We start from the raw sequence: 19762 nt of genomic DNA on the forward strand, positions 1-19762 counted from the left end.
GAACTCCCCACATACGTTCAGGACACCACCTCCACCTCCTCCAAGGCTTCATTTCCCTGGCCCTCAACGCCTCATCTTCACCATGAAGACCCAGTCCCTCCACACCTCCATCCACCATGACCAGGGCCTCCAAGGCCTCAGTTTCTTCCTCTCTCGATGTTCTCATCAGTACCCTTCCACTGACACTAATTTGTTTGACTGAACTCGTCCTCACCCTCAATAACTTCCCCTTCAAATCCTTCCACTTCCTCCAGGCTGAAGGGGTAGCCATGTGCACCCGCATGGGCTCCAGCTATGCCTGTCTTTGTCGGCTATGTGAAAAATTCTATCTTCTGCAGTTACATTGGCACCACTTCCCATCTCTTCCTCCACTACATTGAGGACTGCATCGTCGCCACCTCGTGCTCCCACAAGGAGGGTGCACAGTTCATCAACTTCACCAACACGTTCCACCCTGACCTTAAATTCACCTGGACCATCTCTGACACCCTCCTCTCCTTACTGGACCTCCCCATCTCCAACAATGACCAACTCAACACTGACATTTTCTACAAAACCACCTACTCACACAGCTACCTGGATTACACCTCCTCCCACCCTGCCTCCTGTAAAAAAATGTTATCCCTTATTCCTAATTCCTCCGCTGTATCTGCTCCCAGGAGGACCAGTCCCACCACAGAACATACCAGATGGCCTCCTCCTTTAAAAACCATAATTTCTCCTCCCACGTAGTTGATTATGCCCTCCAGCGCATCTCATCCACTTCCCACGCCTCCGCCCTCAAAACTCACCCCTCCAACCGCAACAAGGACAATATCCCTGGTCCTCACCTTCCACCCCACCAATCTCCATATACATCGCATCATCCTCCGCCATTTCCACCACCTACAAACGGACCCTATCACCAGAGGTATATTTCCCTCCCCACCCCATCCACTTTCCATAAAGAACATTCCCTCCGCAACGACCTGATCAAGTCCATGCCCCCAACAACCCACCCTCCCCTCCTGTCACCTTCCCCTGCCACGGCAAGAATTGCAAAACCTGTGCCCACACCTCCCCCCTCACCTCCGTCCAAGACCCTTAAGGAGCCTTCCAGATCCATCGAAGTTTTACTTGCACTTCTGCACGTAATTTACTGTAACCACTGCTCCTGAAGAGGTCTCCTCCACACTGGGGAGACAGAACATCTACTCGCAGAGCGCTTCAGAGAACATCTACGGGACACCCACACCAACTAACCCCATGGCTCCGTGGTCAAGCACTTCAACTCACCCTCCCACTCTACCAAGGACATGCAGGTCCTGGGCCTCCTCCATCGCCACTCTCTTACCACCCGATGCCTGGAGGAAGAACGCCTCATCTTCCACCTCGAGACTCTCCAACCCCAGGGCATCAATATGGACTTCCAGTTTCCTAATTTCCCCTCCCCCCACTTTATTCCAGTTCCAACCTTCCAGCTCAGTACTGTCCTCATGACCTGTCCCACCTCTTCCTCTTCCTTCCCACTTATTCCCCTCCGACCTATCACCATTACCCCCACCTCCATCCACCTATTGCACTGTTACCTTTGCCCCAGCCTCACACTCCTCCCATATATCACTCCACCCACAAGGATCCCAGTCTCATTTCTGATAAAGAGCTTTTGCCTGAAACATTGATTTTCCTACTCCTCAGATGTTGCCTGACCTGAACTATCATACAACCCCAACAGTGTGGAAACAGGACAGAGACCCATACTACCCTATTGCGCTGCATTTCCCCTGACTAATACATCTAACCCACACGTCCCTGAACACTATGGGTAATTTAGCATGGTCAATTCACATGACCTGCACATCTTTGGACTGTAGAAGGAAACCGGAGCAGCCAGAGGAAACCCACGCGGACACGGGGAGAATGTGCAAACTTCATACAGATAGTCATCTGAGGCTGGAATTGAACCCAGATCCCTGGCACTGTGAGGCAGCAGTGCTAACCACTGAGCCATCATACCGCCCTGAACAGTTCTCACTGACAGCAAACCAGGGTTAAAATCCATTTTATCCTTGGTTCTGCAGCAAAAATAAATGATGATTGGATTCTGATAGAAGCTAAACTAACCATATAAATTCTATTACAAAATTTAAAACATAATTTTTAAAATAAAAATGGGAAATTTGACTTTCCACAAATACAAATTAGTTTTTCAGACCTGGTCAAGGTGTTCAGCAGGAACTGAGGATACGGCACCATTTAAAAACCCAGTTTCATCTCTTCTATTAAGGCATGGCTGTTCAAGGATTTTTACAGCAACACAGTGTTAGAGTACAATTTCTTGACAATGCATGAAGTAAACAATGATTCCAATCTGGGGTGTTTCAACAGTGCACCCTCAGAAGCATGGAATCTCAGACAGCTGTGACTGCTTATTCTGCACATGTATGGGCTTCAGAACATGCCATCAGTTTAAATGGAGAAACAATGGATGAAGCTGACTTCTGTCATTATTGGTCGAGTGTGGTGCTGGAAAAGCACAGCAGGTCAAGCAGCATTCGAGGAGCAGGCGAATCGACGTTTTGGGCATAAGCCCTACCTGATGAAGGACTTATGCCCTAAACGTCGCTTCACCTGCTCCTTGGATGCTGCTGCCTGACTTGCTGTGCTTTTCCAGCACCACACTCTCGACTCTGATCTCCAGTATCTGTCATTATTACCAATAAAAAAATCTCAATTAACAGGTTTCATCTTACAGGTTTGAAGTGCAAATAATAATTTCACACACTAACTTCTGGAACGTACTTCCAGCAGGCCACAGTTGTGTTGCTTACTTGTGCTGTTTCATTAGTGTGCACTCGCCCCCTTCTTGTGGATCCAAGTTATACATGTAGAGATAACCATCTGCCGCTGCTACCAATAGCCGAGGAATCTTCTGTATTCTGGGAAAGTGTCAAATAGCAAATTAAGATGGTAGGAACTATTGCTACCCTGCACTTACTCCCTAGCATAAGCAAATACAGAAAACTTTCACTGCTCGACATTTATGGAAAGATTACATTAATTTCGTCTTTCCATATTTATCCTATTCCTGAATTGTCCAATTAATTTCCTGATGTCGCATTCCTTCCTTTCAGATTTATTTTTGTTTCTTTTACATATAAAGTTTATTTTGCTCAATTATTTTCCATAGAGTCATAGAGATGTACAGCACAGAAACAGACCCTTCGGTCCAACTTGTCCATGATGGCCAGTTATCCCAAACCATACTAGTCCCACGTGCCAGCACCCGGCCCATATCCCTCCGAACCCTTCCTGTTCATATATCCATCCAGATGCCTTTTAAATGTTGCAATTTTACTAGCCTCCACCACTTCCTCTGGCAGCTCATTCCATACACGTACCACCCTCTGCATGAAAATGTTGCCTCTTAAAGTTATAAACCCTTCAATAGTCAGGATGCTTGTCATCATGAGTCATGTTTCCCTTAAGGCTGTCAGATTATATTTATTTACACCAATGTGCTTCAGTTTACTTTATATCTTTCCCCTCTCAACCTAAACCTATGCCCTCTAATTCTGGACTCCCCCCATGCCAAGGAAAAGACTTTGTCTTTCAGACTAATCAATAACATTAACTGCACCAGGATTGACAACTCCTTAGACAGTAAAACTGAACAATCAAAACTTACTGAACACTCAAATGCATTTTATCATTAATAACTCATCAATATTGTCAAACTAAGCTTGTCAATCTATAAAGTTTATGTATTCATTTTCATAAAATTCAAAGCTGAATAATATGCCTTACCTTTAGCAAAATGTTATACTTACGTAGCCAATGCACAAATGTTTCTGTGCCCTGAGAATGGCAACCGGACTGTCGCAAATGCCCTGCCTTGATTGAACATCTCAGTGACCTGGGAAGGCAGGTAGCTAGTGGAAGCCATGAGCACCTTTCCAAAATAACCAGTCCATGTGGTTGGTTCCTCCTGCGGTCTAAACAATGAGAGGTATTCAGAAATATTACATAACCAGTCTCTTCCTCAACCCAGCACCCCATTATTTATCACCTGAATGGGACAATCGAATGCTCCCAGAGCAATCTTTAAGACAGCTGCTGAAAAATAAAGGAACACACAAACAGGGGCAAGCCATTCAGTCTCAGAAGCCTTTCCTAGTTAAACAACTGCTAGAATATTGATCAAGGCATAATTCACGTACAAACCATGCACAACTGGTGAAAAACCCTGAATTTTGAGAGTGGAATTGGACACGAGAAAAACATGGTCTCTACCTGAATTATGCCTTGACAATATTCTAGCAATTGTTCAACCAGGAAAGTGGAGAATGCTTTAAAGCCTCTAAGTATTAGGGATTAAGCTCAGGTAGTTGTAGAAGATTGAAGGGTGGAGTCAAGGCAGAACAGCAAAATAGTAATATAAGAAGTGAAGGTCAGAGAATGACAATAAGGGACAGCGCATGAACCCAAAGGTACACCAACAGTGAATTCTAAATGTTAACAAAAGGTAAGAAAATGATAAAACTAAAAAAGAATCTGCAAATGAATATGCAGAGCATTCATAATAAAGTAAACAAATGAAGTAAACTGAAGCACATTGAAGTAAATAAATATAATTTGACAGCCTTAAGGGAAACATGACTCATGATGACAAGCATCCTGAATACTGAAGGATATATAACTTTAAAAAAAGAACAGGCTACTTGGAAAACTTGGAGGGGTTGCACTATTGATCAAGGATGACACTTGTGCAATAGTCAGGAGACAGTTTGTTTCAGGAGATCAGGATGTAGAATCAGTTCAGGTGGACATAAGGATATTGCGGGTAGTCGTCCCTGTTAGCAGTGGACTACAGTAACCCTTTAAATTGAATGCAATGTCGGATGAGGTTTTTTAATTGGATGCTTATGATAAAGAAATGGAAATAACCATGGTGATTTTAATCTAACAAAAAAATAACAAAAACAAATTCAGATTGGCAATGCTCGCCTGGATGAGGTCAGGAATACTTTGAGACAGTCTCTTAGCGCAGTATTCTGGAACTAGCCAAAGAACAGGTTAAACTAGAACTGGTATTGTGTAATGTGACAATTAAATGATAACTCAGTAAAAGCACTCCGAGATAGCAGCGATCACAATCACTAAATTTTACAGTCAGTTTGAAAGGGAGAAGAATGACTTTAAGCCTCGTATTTAGAATCATAGAATCCTCAGTACAGGAGGAGGCCATTCAACCAATCACGTCTGTACTGGCTGGCTCCCAAAACAGTTGCACAGCTAGTTCCTCTAAATTCATCACTTTCAAATATATTTCCAGCTCTCTTTTGAAACCTTGCATGGAATCCACTTCCACCACTCTCCCAGGCAGCACATTTCAAACCCTAGCCATTTTGAATAAAGTGGCTTCTACTATCTCATTCTAACAATCTTAAAATTGTGACCCTTAAGTACTGATTTCTACCAACTAGTGGAAACAGAATATCCTTCTTTATCCTGTCATAATTGTTCATAACTTTGAAAAGTTCAATAAAGTCACCTCAATCTTTTCTGCTCCAAAAATAGGCTGAGGCTAGTTTCCTTGCAGTGTCGGAGGTTGAGGGGTGACCTTGTAGAGGCTTATAAAATCATGAGGGGCACTTATAGGGTGAACAGACAAGGTGTTTTCTCCAGGGTAAAAAAGTCCAAAATTAGAGGGCACAGATTTGAGGTGTGAGGGAGAGATTTAAAAGGGACCCAAGGGGCAACTTTTTCATGCTGAGGGTGCTGCATGTACAGAATAAACTGCCAGAGGAAGTGGAGGAGGCTGGCACAATTACAACATTTAAAAAGAATCTGGATGGATATATGAATAGGAAGGGTTTAGAAGGATATGGGCCAAATGCAGGGAAATGGGACTAGATTAATTTCGGATATCTGGTCATCATGGGCGAGTTGTTTCCATGCTGTACATCTCTATGGCTCGAAGAATAAGCCTAATTTTTTCTAAAATCTCTCATCCTTTGTATCATTCTAGCAAATCTCCTTTGCATTCTACATAGGGCTTTAACATCCTTTCTTAAATAAGATGCCTAGAACTGAACCACAATACTCCAAATGTGATCTGACCAATGATTTGAGGTGATAGAGGATCACTTCCTTGCTTTTACAATCTATGCCTCTATTTATAAACCTCGGGACCTAAAGCCTTATCAACTCCTTACTGCATGCGAACATGTGGACATGCTGTTGACTCAGGAGGTGGGATAACAATTATTTCAAACTTAAAATAAGACCATGAAAGCTGAGCTAGCTGAAATAAACTGGCCTACTAGGCTAAGAAACAGATGAAAAGAGAAGCAATGCTAGACATTTAAGGGATATTTCTAAATACTCAGAATGAGTACAGTCAAACAACAAACAAATTCCATGGGGAAAATGGTTAACTAAATGAGTTGAGAGCATCAAACTTAAGAAAAAAATAAAACTGCACAAAGATGAGTAGCAGATCAGAAAAACAGACAGTATAATGTAGAGACAGACTAAAAGATTAAATCAGAGAGTTACAGTTTAGGAGGAAGCTGCTAGAAATCAGACAGCAAGATCAGACAGCAAGAGTTTCTAAAGATATTTAAAAAGGAAATGTTTAAGTAATAAGTGCACTGGCCCACTGGAGAATGAGAAGGCTGAGCTAATAGAAGATAATAAGGAAAAAGGAGAATGAAATGAATTAATATTTTGCTTCCATCTTCACTAAAGAGGATACCAAAACATGCCAGTAATAGCTAAAAATCCGAAGGTAAACGGGAAACAGACACTGATGGAATTACAATCACCACGGAGGTTATACAGTAAAAACTGATGGACTGCAAGCTGACAAGTCAATCTTAAAAGAAACGACTGATGTGACAGGAGAAGCATTTGTGTTAACTTTTCCAAAATCTGAGAAATTCTTGAAAGATTTCATCCAGCTGGAAAGTAGCAAATAAAATCCATCTATTCAAGTAGGAAGGGCAGCAGAAAACAGGGAACTAAAGGCTTGTCAGCTTGACTGTTGTGGGGTCGGCTTCATTACCAAACATCAAGTTAGTTATAGCTAAGCACTTTAAAAACTCAAAAGGGAACTGGGAAGTGTCAGCATAGTTTGGTGAAAAGGAAATCATGTTTAACCAATTTATCGAAGTTCTTTGAAGGAGTAACATGCACTATGGATAAAGGGAATCCTGTAGGTGTACTGTAAATGAGATTGCAAAAAGGCATTTGACAAAGTGCCACATCAAAAGTTATGGTGCAAAGAAGGTGCTCATGGTATAGCTCATACACATGGAAGATTAACTGGCTGGGAGAAAACAAAACATGCATAAACAGGTCTTTTCTGATTGGCAGGATGTGACAAGTGGAGTCCCACAGAGATCTGTGCTGGACCTCAGCTTTTTACAATCAATGACTTAGATGAGGGGAGCAAAGGCATGGTAGCCAAATTTGCGGATGACAAAAATATGTAGCCATGTGTGTTTTAAGACAAGGAGGTTGTACATGAATACAGATAGATTGAGTGAGCGAATTGAAATCTAGCAGAGGGCTTGTAATGTGGGAAAATGTGAAATTTTTCCTGTTAAAATGAACAATAAGAGAGCAGAGTATTACTTAAATGGAGAACACAATTTCAAGGTGTAGAGGGATCTACATTTTGACGATGGATTACAGAAATATTAAAATATAGATACAGTACATAATTGAGAAGGCTAGTCTTTAATAAGAGAAATTGAACACAATAATAAGGATTAATGCTTCAGTTATGTAGGGAATTAGCAACTCCCAGTCTTGAACATTGCGTTCAGTTTTGATCTCCTCATTTAAGAACGAACATGGGTGTGCTTCAGGTGGTATTGAGAAGGTTCACTATCATAGAGTGATATCTACAATAAGAAGGATAGCTTATGAGGAAAGGTTTGACAAATAGGGCTCATTGGAGTAACATGTTTGAAGTATAAAAGATTCTGATTGGTCTTGACAAGATGGACATAGAAAGCATGGTTCCTTGTGTGTGTCAATCCAAAACTAGGGGGCACTTTTTGACAACCAATCTCTTCAGACAAAGATAAGGAGAAGTGTTTTCTCTCAGAGTTGAGAAAGTCTGGAACTCTGTCTCAATGTTTTTAATGCAAAGATTGACAGATTTTTGTTTGCATCAAGAGTCATAAGGTATCAGAAGTAGATGAACATGTGAAATACAAAAAAAACTGGTTATGATCTATTTGAATGGTGGAACAATCTTGAGGGGTTGAATGGCCAACTGACGTTAGCAAGTTTTGCGAAGATTTGTAGCTCAGGATGAAGTTCAGTTGCTTGCTGAGCTGGAAGGTTAGTTTTCAGACATTTTGTACCATACTAGGTAAGATCAGTGAGCCTCTGGATGGCCCGCTTTCTGTTTACGTGTTTTGGTTTCCTTGGGTTGGTGATGTCATTTTTTGTGGCGACATCATTTCCCATGATGTATTTTCCTGTTCTTTTTCTCAGGGGGTGGGAAATGGGATCCAAGTCAATGTGTTTGTTGTTGGAATGTCATGCTTCCAGGAATTCTTGTGCATGTCTTGGTTTGGCTTATCCTAGGATGGACATGTTAGCCCAGTCAAAGTGGAACAATGGGGAAGACATTGATGAGACATTGTACAGCATATTTTGGTGTGTGTGTTTAAATGTCACTGTGATAAACACAATTTGGAGATGCCAGCGTTGGACCGGGGTGTACAAAGTTAAAAAATCACAACAGCAAGTTATAGTCTGACAGGTTCATTTGGAAGCTCTAGCTTTTGAAGCACTGCTCCTTCATCAGGTGGTTATGAAGTATAAGATCGTAAGACACAGAATATATAGCAAAAGTTTACAGTGTGATTCACTGAAATTATATATTGAAAAAGACCTGGATTGTTTGTTAAGTCTCTCATCTTTTAGAATGACCATGCTGGTTTCAGTTCTTTCATATGTAAATTGCAGAACATTTTTTAAAAGTTACATTCTCAAGTGAACTTTAGCAGTTGGTATCATGTCGGCCCAGATAATGCATTTAAGATGTGAGCTGCCCTGTGTGAGACACTCTGTGCCACAATGGTCAGACTGATTCTAATCTAAAAAATGGATTTACAGAATCTTACATGGATTCATCCAATTTTTGAGCAAAGTAAAATGTAATTCTGCAGAATTACAAAAGATGAGAGACTTAAACAATCCAGGTCCTTTTCAATATATAATTTCAGATACATCACACTGTAAACTTTGCTATAAATTCTGTGTCCTACAATCTTATACTCCACAACCATCTGATGAAACAGTGCTCCGAAAGCTAATGCTTCCAAATAAACCTGTTGGACTATAACCTAGTGTTGTGTGATTTTTAACTGTGATAAACACCACTTGTTCTGTGGGGTTTTAACTGAGAATCTTTCACTCACGAGGCCTGTCATTCAACACCGACAATTATTTCAGTGATTACTTACTTTTCTTTTTGCGTCTCCAGTTTGAAGATATGTACTGTTTCTGTGTTACTGGATGCAGACAGGAACATTCCATCCATACTGAATGCTAACGAACAAATACTGACGCACCTAAATGACAAGAAATTTGTCACTGAGCAAATGAAAACCTGCTTACCAAACTGAAAACTTGAAGTTAATGTCAACAAACCTACGACAAAAAATATGTAGCATTTTAAAAACAAAATTCTCCCTATGCTACCCTCCTGTAGGAAATGCCAAGAGATATCAGAAACTGCATTTTATGTTTGTGTCAACTTTGAGTGACTCATGCAAACCCCAAAAGCAGACTTGAATATAATTTTAACTAGCTTGAACCTGTCTTAGTCCCTTCATTTAACTTAATATAATGAGATTTACTTTTTCAAATTTTTTTTAAAATTACTGTATCTTGGAGACTTTTACAATGAAGCATACCCTCTTGACCAAAAAGAACAAATTATTTCAATTTTTCCTCATGGCTCATCCTCTCAGAAGATTCTCATTTCTCCAGCACTAGAATTTGGCCTCGGAGGTCAGTGATCAGAACCAGACAAAACATTCAAGATGTTGAGACCAGAGTACTGTATACTTTAATCCTAACTTTTTCTGGTTTATACACAACTGTTCTAGTCGCAGCGTCATGGAAACAAACCCTTAGGTCCAACTTGTCTGTGTCAGCCAGACAACCCAATCTGACCTAGTCCCATTTGCCAGCAAAGATGGCTTTTAAATGTTGTAATTATATTCCCTTCCACCACTTCCTCTAGCTGCTCGTTCCATACACGCACCACCCTCTGCTTGAAAAAATTGCCCCTCAGGTCCTTTTTAAAATCTTTTCCCTCTCACCTTAAACCCATGCCTTCTGGTTTTGGATTGCCCTACTCTGGGAAAACAACCTTAGCTATTCACTCTATCCATGCCCCACATGATTTTATAAACCTCAACAAAGTCACTCCTCAGCCTGAGAGGCTCCAGGGAAAAAAAACCCCAGCCTATTCAGTCTCTCCCTTTAGTTCAAACCCTCCAGTCCTGGTAACATCCTTGCAAATGTTTTCAGCACCCTCTCAAATTTAAGAATATTTTTCCAATAGAAGGGCAACCAGAATTGTATGCAGTATTCTAAAAGTGGCCTTACCAATGTCTGTACAGCCACAATATGATGTCCCAATTTCTATATTCAATATTCTGACCAATGAAAGCAAGGATGCCAAAACCTCCTTCACCACCCTGTTTACATGCAACTCCACTTTCCAAGAATTATGCATCTGCTTCTCCAGGTCTTTTTGTTTGGAAACACTCCCTAGGACTCTCCCATTAACTTTATAAATCCTGCCATGGTTTGCCTTACCAAAATGCAACAACTCAGTTATCTAAATTAACTCTATCTGCCACACCTCTGTCTGGTTCTACTGACTGCTCTGAATGGTTTGGATATAGATGGCATTGATTGATTGGGACTCAGAAGTCTCTTTCACTGTCTTCCTTAGATATTTCAATATCATGCATGGAGTAGGTGTATCAACCCATTTTCCTTCCGATGTACAATAATCTATATATTGTCAATATGAAATTTAATCTGGTATTATCCTCATCTACAGATTTTGATTAACTCAGACCGTTATTTCAAAATTCCTCAGATCTAATTTTTTTGCAAATTTCACACTGCTTTCAGGTTTGTGAATTGTTGTGGTTCTGTTCGTCGAGCTGGGAATTTGTGTTGCAGATGTTTCGTTCCCTGTCTAGGTGACATCCTCAGTGCTTGGGAGCCTCCTGTGAAGCACTTCTGTGATCTTTCCTCCGGTATTTATAGTGATTTGTACCTGCCGCTTCCGTTTGTCAGTTCCAGCTGTCCGCTGCAGTGGACGGTATATTGGGTCCAGGTCGATGTGCTTATTGATTGAATCTGTGGATGAGTGCCATGCCTCTTGGAATTCCCTGGCTGTTCTGTTTGGCTTGTCCTATAATAGTAGCGTTGTCCCAGTCGAACTCATGTTGCTTGTCATCTGAGTGTGTGACTACTAAGGATAGCTGGTCGTGTCGTTTCGTGGCTAGTTGGTGTTCATGGATGTGGACCGTTAGCTGTCTTCCTGTTTGTACCATTCATCAAAAACATTTCTGAACTGACAGCCAGACTACTGCGACCACTAGGACTCATAACAGCACACAAACCAACAGCCACTCTCAGACAACAACTCACCAGGACGAAGGACCCGATACCCAGCATGAGAAAAACCAATGTAGTGTACAAAATCCCATGCAAGGACTGCACAAAACACTACATAGGGCAAACAGGAAGACAGCTAGTGATCCGCATCCATGAACACCAACTAGCCACGAAACGACATGACCAGCTATCCTTAGTAGCCACACACTCAGATGACAAGCAACATGAGTTCGACTGGGACAACACTACTATTATAGGACAAGCCAAACAGGGAACAGCCAGGGAATTCCTAGAGGCATGGCAGTCATCCACAGATTCAATCAATAAGCACATCGACCTGGACCCAATATACCGTCCACTGCAGCGGACAGATGGAACGGACAACCGGAAGCGGCAGGTACAAATCACTATAAATGCCAGAGGAAACATCACAGAAGTGCTTCACAGGAGGCTCCCAAGCACTGAGGATGTCACCTAGACAGGGGACGAAACGTCTGCAACACAAATTCCCAACTCGGCGAACAGAACCACAACAATGAGCACCCAAGCTACAAATCTTCTCCCAAGGTTTGTGAATTATTTGAAATAAAATCCATATTAGCCCTAAACATGAAACAATCAGGTCACAACTCCCTGCACCAAAATCAGTTCCAGTCTTTTAGCAAAAGGCCATTGATTTCTCTCAAGTACGAGACTTGCTGAAGGAATCCTAGTTATGAATCTCCATAGCTAACAGGACATAGAATAGTGGCAATATTACAACGTCCCAGAATTATGTTCTGAGGACATGGGGTCAAATCCCAACATGGTGAGATCTGAAGTAAATAACAATCAAGTTAAAAAGCTTGTCAAATTGTGACAATTGTTACAATTGGCAACTTGAGTTATAGCTGATAGATTCCAAGGAGGAGTTAAAACTGAGCATTGCTGGCGAGGCCAACATTTGTTGCCCATCTCTTGCTGCCCTCGGAGAAGATGATGCTTACTGCCTTGTTGAATGCTATAGTCCATGCAATGTTGGTACACCCATTGTACTTCTCCAAAGGGAATTTGACCCAAAATATACAGACTTATTAAATGTATTTTGTAATTCACTGTGGAGTATTTAAAAAACAACATTCTAGATATTGTAAGGAACACAAAGGTCCAATGCAAATGCAAGACTTGAATTACGATTAATGAAAAAAAAACTGGAAAATTTCACATGAATAAAACAGCAAATTTAGCCTTGCTATTGAGGAAAAGAGGGAAAGAAATCAAGAAACTGCATGTCATTAGCCAAATATCAGTTATAAGGAGGTTAGAATTTATCTTTTTGGACATGGTAACAGGATACTTACAAATCATAATATGACTGGGTAGAGTCAATATGGATTAATCACAGGGAAATTATGTTTGACAAACCAGTTGAACCTTTCGTTTTTAAAGAAGTTGTAGATAAACAGAAATGAGTACTTGCATTTTCAAATAAAACGTTCAATAGGTAGCATTCAAGAGGTCAGTCCACAAAATTAAGGCTCACAGAATTGGGGGCAGTGGACTGATATTGCAGGGCTTAAGGATTGTCGAAGGGGCAGAAAGCAGGGAGTAGGAATAAACATGTGCTAGGCTTTAATCTAACAGGGTGCTGCAAAGAGGAGTGCTATTTACAATCTACATCCATGGTTCTGGTGTGAACACTGCATGTATATATGCAAGTTTGCTAACAACACAAAGTTTTAAGGGCAAGTGAACTGTCAGGAGGATGGAAAATGCCTGTAAAGCTATATAGATAGGTTAGGTGAGTAAGCAAAAATGAAACAGATGAAATATAATGTGGAGATATTTTCAAGTTATTCACTTTTGTAGGAAATTTGAGAGATTAGAATATCTTAGTTCAAGTCCAAGTCCAAGACAAAGGTTCATGGGGAGATAGTGGAAGGATTTTTTTCTATTAGTAATACTTCTAGAGGTGAAATTTCTTCAGACTTATGAACCTCTGAAATTCCCTGCCCAAGAGGACTGTATTCGGTTTTTGACTATATTCGAGAGAGATTTTGATAGATTGTTGTAGTTCTGTTCGCCGAGCTGGAAGTTTTTGTTGCAAACGTTTCGTCCCCTGGCTAGGCGACATCATCAGTGCTTGGGAGCCTCCTGCGAAGCGCTTCTTTGATGTTTCCTCCGGTGTTTATAGTGGTGATAGATTTTTGAATACCAAATACCAATTGTGTAATAAGTTTGAGAGACTGAGTGAACTATTTTACTCCTACTTATTGTATTTTCATGTTATTGTATTTCTCAGTTGAATAGGATTTTAATTCCTCACAAGTCTAGCAGGCTTGCCATCAAGTTTACATATCCCCCATTTTCTTACCTCTTAACTCCCCTTCGGAATTCAAAAAGTTTCTGTCCCTCTGGAATGGAGAACACTCTGATTACTGTTCCCTGCAAGTACAACAATCAAACGAGACAAAAATGAGCAAAAGGAGCATGAAAACACAAGTCATCATAAGCAAAGCTGATTCAGCAAGGAAAAGATTACAGCTCTGCACTACATGAATACCTTTACAAAAAAGGACGATTTATAGGATGAAATTCACACACTATCCTCTCATACAGCATAGACTTGATCAAAAATCTGAACATAAAATAGTGGCCTGATATTGTTGTGCTTTGCAACAGTGTGACATTCAACACATTACGAGAGAGGAATTTCTTCTGCCAGAGGGTGGTGACTCTGAAATTCATTGCTGCAGAGGATAGAGGAGGCCACGTCATTGAGTGTATTTAAGGCAGAGGTGGCTAGGTTCTCAATTAGTAAAGGGATAAAAGGGTTGCAAGGACAAGGCAGAAGAATAGGGTTGAGAAACATATAGCCATGATCGAATGGCAGTGCAGACTTGATGAGGTGAATAGCCTAATTCTGCTCTGATACCTTACAGTCTAGTCTTCTTTTCTCGATATTTGTGAAATTTCTACAAACAAGACATTTTCACACAGTTAGAAATCACACCAGTAGGCCAGAAATAATTAGCCATTCTCAAATGCCTTGAAGTAGCAGATGGCAATCTACAAATGGCTCATCCACCTGACATCTTAGCCTGTATTTCAAATTTTCACTCAGATCTTCTATGTTAGTATTTGTAAAGAAATAACATAAAAGGACAAGGGTAAGAACTAGAGAAATAGGGTTATGGTAGGCTCTTATGGTAGTGTAGTGACTACAATATTGAACTAGCGGCACAGCAGCTGCAAGTTCATAATCCCATCATGGCTAGTCATGCAATGAATTAAATAAATCCGTAACACTGATGGCTATCATAAAATTCCAAGCAGGCTAAGCAGTGTATTTTAGGAAAGAGAACCGGCCAGCTTCCCAAGTTGGGCCAACACAAAACTTCATACTTATGAAAATGGTTAGCTTTTAATGTTCTTCAAAATGGTCTGGGACATCTCACTTTCTTGTGAAACAATTGCTACATTAAAGAAATTGATAGCAGGCTGGAGAATAGATAATCCACGTCATCACTGCCTAAAATCCAAAAGAATACTTTTAGAAATAATAAGCACAAACTTTGGACTAAATGGGCGAGATAGCTCCCTTCTGTACAGTGACTGCCATTATTTTACATTGATGGTTTTTAACATTCTTATTCCAGGTGCAACTCATATTTCTTAAAGCACAATTAATTCAAAGACTTACAGCATGAAATTATTTTAAATCAAGATTTTGAAATCAATGGCGAATTTGTCAATGGTGGTATTTTAACAGAGCCAAATGTGGCAAGATATCGTATACCGCAGTGCAGAGACAATGTAAGAGAGAGGAAAATAATATGGGAAATGACAGTCAGCCATTGATAGGAAGGGGCAGAAGGGAAACCAACAAATATAGCAAGAATGAAGGCTAGATGTTACAAAGATAACAAAAGAAATACTGCAGACTTTGAATGTTACATGCATTAAGATACCAAGTAAACAAACTGATAGCACACAGTGATGTCTCCTCTATATTGAGGGGTATATGACAATCAAGGAAAATGGGAAGGTAGGTAGAGATGGAGGGATAGTACATTAATCAAGGATGGCTTTTGTACAATACTGGTCGTTCTGCTATAATGTGACAGTTATGTTCCTCTGCAACCTCGCACAAGAGAAAATCGCACTGTAGAAGATTGCTGATAGTCGCTGTACCCATTCAGTAGAAAGTTTGCATTATCCAATTCACGCTGATGAAATGCATATTATAGCAGAACGACCTATAGCTAGAGATGACCATGGTTCAGGAAATTAGGATTTGGCATCTATTTGGGTGGAGATGAGGAATATTAAAAGAAAGAAGTCACTGATGGGACCAGTCTGCAGGCCCCCTTACATTAACCATAATATGGGACAAAGTATCCAACAAGACTCTGTGCTTATGATTAAGCAAAAGCAATAATCACAGGTGGTTCTAATCTATATATAAACTGAAAAAAATTTAATTGGTAGTAGCAGATGGAAGACAAGTTCATAGGATGTTCTTGAGATCTTTTCTTAGAGCTACATATTTTGGAACAGACCACAGAGTAGGTTATATTAGACTCGGTGCTGCATAATATGACAGGATTAATGAATGACCTCAGGGTTAAGGAACCCTTGTGTAGGAGCAACCACAATATTCTTAGAAACCCTACAGTGTGGAAACAGGCCCTTTGGCCCAACAAGTCCACACCGGCCCTCCAAAGAGTTCCCACCCAAATCCATTACTCTATATTTACCCCTGACTAATGCAAGGAGAAAGTGAGGACTGCAGGTGCTGGAGAAGAAGGGCTTATACCCGAAACGTCGATTCTCCTGTTCCTTGGATGCTGCCTGACCTGCTGCGCTTTTCCAGCAACACATTTTCAGCCCTGACTAATGCATCTAACTGACACATCCCTGAACACTATGGGCAATTTAGCATGGCCAATTCCCCTAACCTGCACATCTTTGGATTGTGGGAAGATACTAGAGCACCCAGTGGAAACCCATGCAGACACAGGGAGAACGTGCAAGCTCCACACAGACAGTTGCCCGAGGCGGGAATTGAACCCGGGTCCCTGGCGCTGTGAGACAGCAGTGCTAACCGCTGAGCCACCTATTATTGAACTAAACATCCATTTGCAAGGAAGAATATTCTATCAAAGCCTAGCATTTTAAATAAGGACAACTATGTAGGCACAAAAATTAAAGTGAATGGGCATAATAGGTTAGGGGATAGATAAAGAGAGGGCACAGTGGCAGATGTTTAAAAGGATATTTCAGAATACTCAAAATAAGAATATTTCAAATATGAATAAAAATTCTCAAGGGAACACTTTGTAGTTAAGAGGTTAAGGGGTGCATCAAACATAAGGAAAAGGCACAACTGCGCAAACATGAGCGGCAAGGAAGATGCTAATCAGCAAAAGAGAATTAGAAGAAGACAGGATGCTAGCTAGGAATATAAAAATGGATAGAGTTTCTACAGATATTTAAATGGGAAAATATTAAATAAAATGAGCATTGGTACTCAATACAGTGAGAATGAGGAGTTAATAATAGATAATAAATCACAGATAAAATAAATAGATGTTTTACTTCAGTCTTCACGCCAGAAGATAGAAAAAAATTCCAGTACTAACTGTAAACCAGGAGGTGAAAAGGAGAAATGAAATTAGCAAAATTATAATCATTATGAATTAGTACCAAGCAAAGCAGGCTGACAGATCAGACTTCATCCTGGAGTCTCAGAGAGGTTGTTAATGAGGTTAATTTTCCAAAACTTCCTAGATTTAGAAAAGGTTCCATGAACTGGAAATAGCAAATACTTAATCTTCTCCCTTCTTAAATAAAGAGTTAGAAACAATTGGCCAGTTAGCTTGACATCGGTCATAGGGAAAGTGTCACAATCAAATCATTAAAAATATTATAGCTGCATACTTTGAAAAATTTGAGGTCATCAGGAAGATGAGCATGGTTTTGAGAGAGGGAAATGTTGTTTGACCAATTTATTGGAGTTCTTTGAAGGAGTAACAAATACTGTGGATAAAGGGGATCCTATAAGATACTAGATTGATTTCCAGAAGGCATAAGGTGTCACATCAAATCTTAGGACAGAAAATAAAAGTTTATGCTATAGGAGTAACACAGTAGCACAGACAAAAGATTGGTTGGCTAGCAGAAAGCAGAGTAGGATTAAGTTGGGTTTCTGTTGGATTGTCGGTCGGAGAGTGATGGAGTCCTATTGGACTCTGTGCCTTGACTTATTACAATTTACATCAATAACTTAGATGAGGGGAGCAAAGGCATAGTGGTCACAGATAACACAAAGGTAAGTAATGAAGTATGTTTTGAAGACGGAAGGTGCAGATGTGAAGTTCACAGTGTCTGGAAGATATAAAAGCTGAGCATTTAAACATAGAAGAACTGCATAATTCTAAGGTGCCAAGGGATTTAGGTGTTTTAGTGCACTAGTAGCAAAGAACTAATACACAGGTACAGCACAATCAAAAAGGCTTATGGGATGTTGTCCTTTATTACAGAGGAACCGAACATAAAAACAATGTGAAGCTTCAGTGATACAGGGCATTGGTGAAAACACAACTACTGTGTGCAGTTTTTGTATCCTTAGTTAAAAGGATATAAATGCACTGGAGGAGGGTTACAATATCAAGCTGGAATACAGGGGCTTTCTTGAGGATAGACTGGACTTGCTTCCACTCGAGTTTAAAAAAAGGTGACTTGCCTGAAGTCTATAGGATCACGAATAGTCTTGACAAGATGCATGTAGAAAGGATGTTTTCTCTTGTGGGTCAGTCCAGAACTCAGGGTCATGGTATTAAGATTAGAGGTACCTTTTCCAGGCAGAAATGAGGAGAAATGTTTCCTCTTTCAACCTTTTATTTGTACATGTAACCCACAGCTTTCCAGAATCTCCATGTTCCTCCAATTCTAGCACATCTGAAATTTTCACAGCTCCATCTTTGCCAGTCAGACCATCAGTTGACTATACTGTCGTGGTCACACTGAATGGCAAAGCAGGTTTGAGGTGCTTAACGGCTTATGCTTGCCCCTTTTTCTTACGATCTTATTTACCTTGCTTCAGAAGTTTATAAGATATTTCACCCCTTACAGGAGTCAAGAACTATAAGCCATAGACTCAGAACGAGGATTTTAGTCATTTAGGATCGAAATGAGAATGAAGTTTGTTAAAAGAACTGTGAATCTTTGGAACACTCTGCCACAGAGCTGTGGATAGTCAGTTGTTGAACATTTTTCAAGGATGTGACTAACCAATTTTGGCTGACAAATGGCTCGGAACAAGGGATAGTATGGCCAAGTGCATCAGAGATAGAAAATCAGCCATCTTATTCAACAAAGGTGTATGCCTGAGGAATGGCTTATATTTTTTTTGTTCTTTATGCTTGCAAAAGCTACCATTTTGGTTGTGTTTTATTATTATTTACCCTTTCATCTCCTTATATGAATCTGCTATATTGTGTTGGCGATTCTTCTTGGATAATACCATGGAATGAAGATTCTGTACAAATGTGGTAAAATGCTTAGCCTGTCAAGGTATAACTTATTTCTCTAATTGTTAGTGTGAAAATGTTATTGTTTAAAGCTTAATATTCAAAACGTACATCTACTTCAAATGGCTTACCTTTTCAGAGGCTGTCGCTAGTTTCGTACCACTTGCATCAAATGCCAGAGCAGCAAGTGGACTGTCATGAGCTGGGATCATATTAGCAGCTCTCTTTAAAACAAAAAAGCAATGAAAAATTTTTTCGTGAACATTCCATTTATTGAACACAAAGTTCAAATAAAATATTCCTCATATTTCTCATATGCATATGAACAGCAGCTCAGGGTCAAATATGATTTTACAAACAAGGCTGTGAATAATTCAGACTCTCAGCAAACTAAAAAGCAATTACATGTGCTATTACGATCAATATCAAGCATTTACTTAGCTCAAAGGCCTTCATCTCATTGCCATCACAATGCAAGAGCCATGAAAATGTTATGCAGCAGATATTTGAAAGCTTCACATTTAAAGAATTCCATTACAACGCTGTATAAAAATTGTGTGTGTGTAAAAGAATACTGGTGTACAAAGAATGGTTAT

The 19762-nt window shown here is 40.2% G+C and overlaps 1 protein-coding gene across 1 annotated transcript in view; it reads right to left on the reverse strand.

Moving 5' to 3' along the window:
• Positions 1 to 19762, reverse strand: part of wipi2 (WD repeat domain, phosphoinositide interacting 2) — a 74841-nt gene that overhangs the window by 8191 nt on the left and 46888 nt on the right. Inside the window, exons 6-10 of the mRNA XM_043711917.2 lie at positions 19298 to 19390; positions 14006 to 14076; positions 9471 to 9578; positions 3810 to 3974; positions 2811 to 2918 (exon numbers count right to left, since the gene is read on the reverse strand). Of these exons, the coding sequence (XP_043567852.1) occupies positions 2811 to 2918; positions 3810 to 3974; positions 9471 to 9578; positions 14006 to 14076; positions 19298 to 19390 (545 nt within the window). The remainder of the gene's footprint in view (positions 1 to 2810; positions 2919 to 3809; positions 3975 to 9470; positions 9579 to 14005; positions 14077 to 19297; positions 19391 to 19762) is intronic.

This window comes from Chiloscyllium plagiosum, unplaced genomic scaffold, assembly GCF_037043375.1.
Source record: "Chiloscyllium plagiosum isolate Xiang-an unplaced genomic scaffold, Cpla_swu_hap1 HiC_scaffold_20, whole genome shotgun sequence".
Taxonomy (NCBI): Eukaryota; Metazoa; Chordata; class Chondrichthyes; order Orectolobiformes; family Hemiscylliidae; genus Chiloscyllium; species Chiloscyllium plagiosum.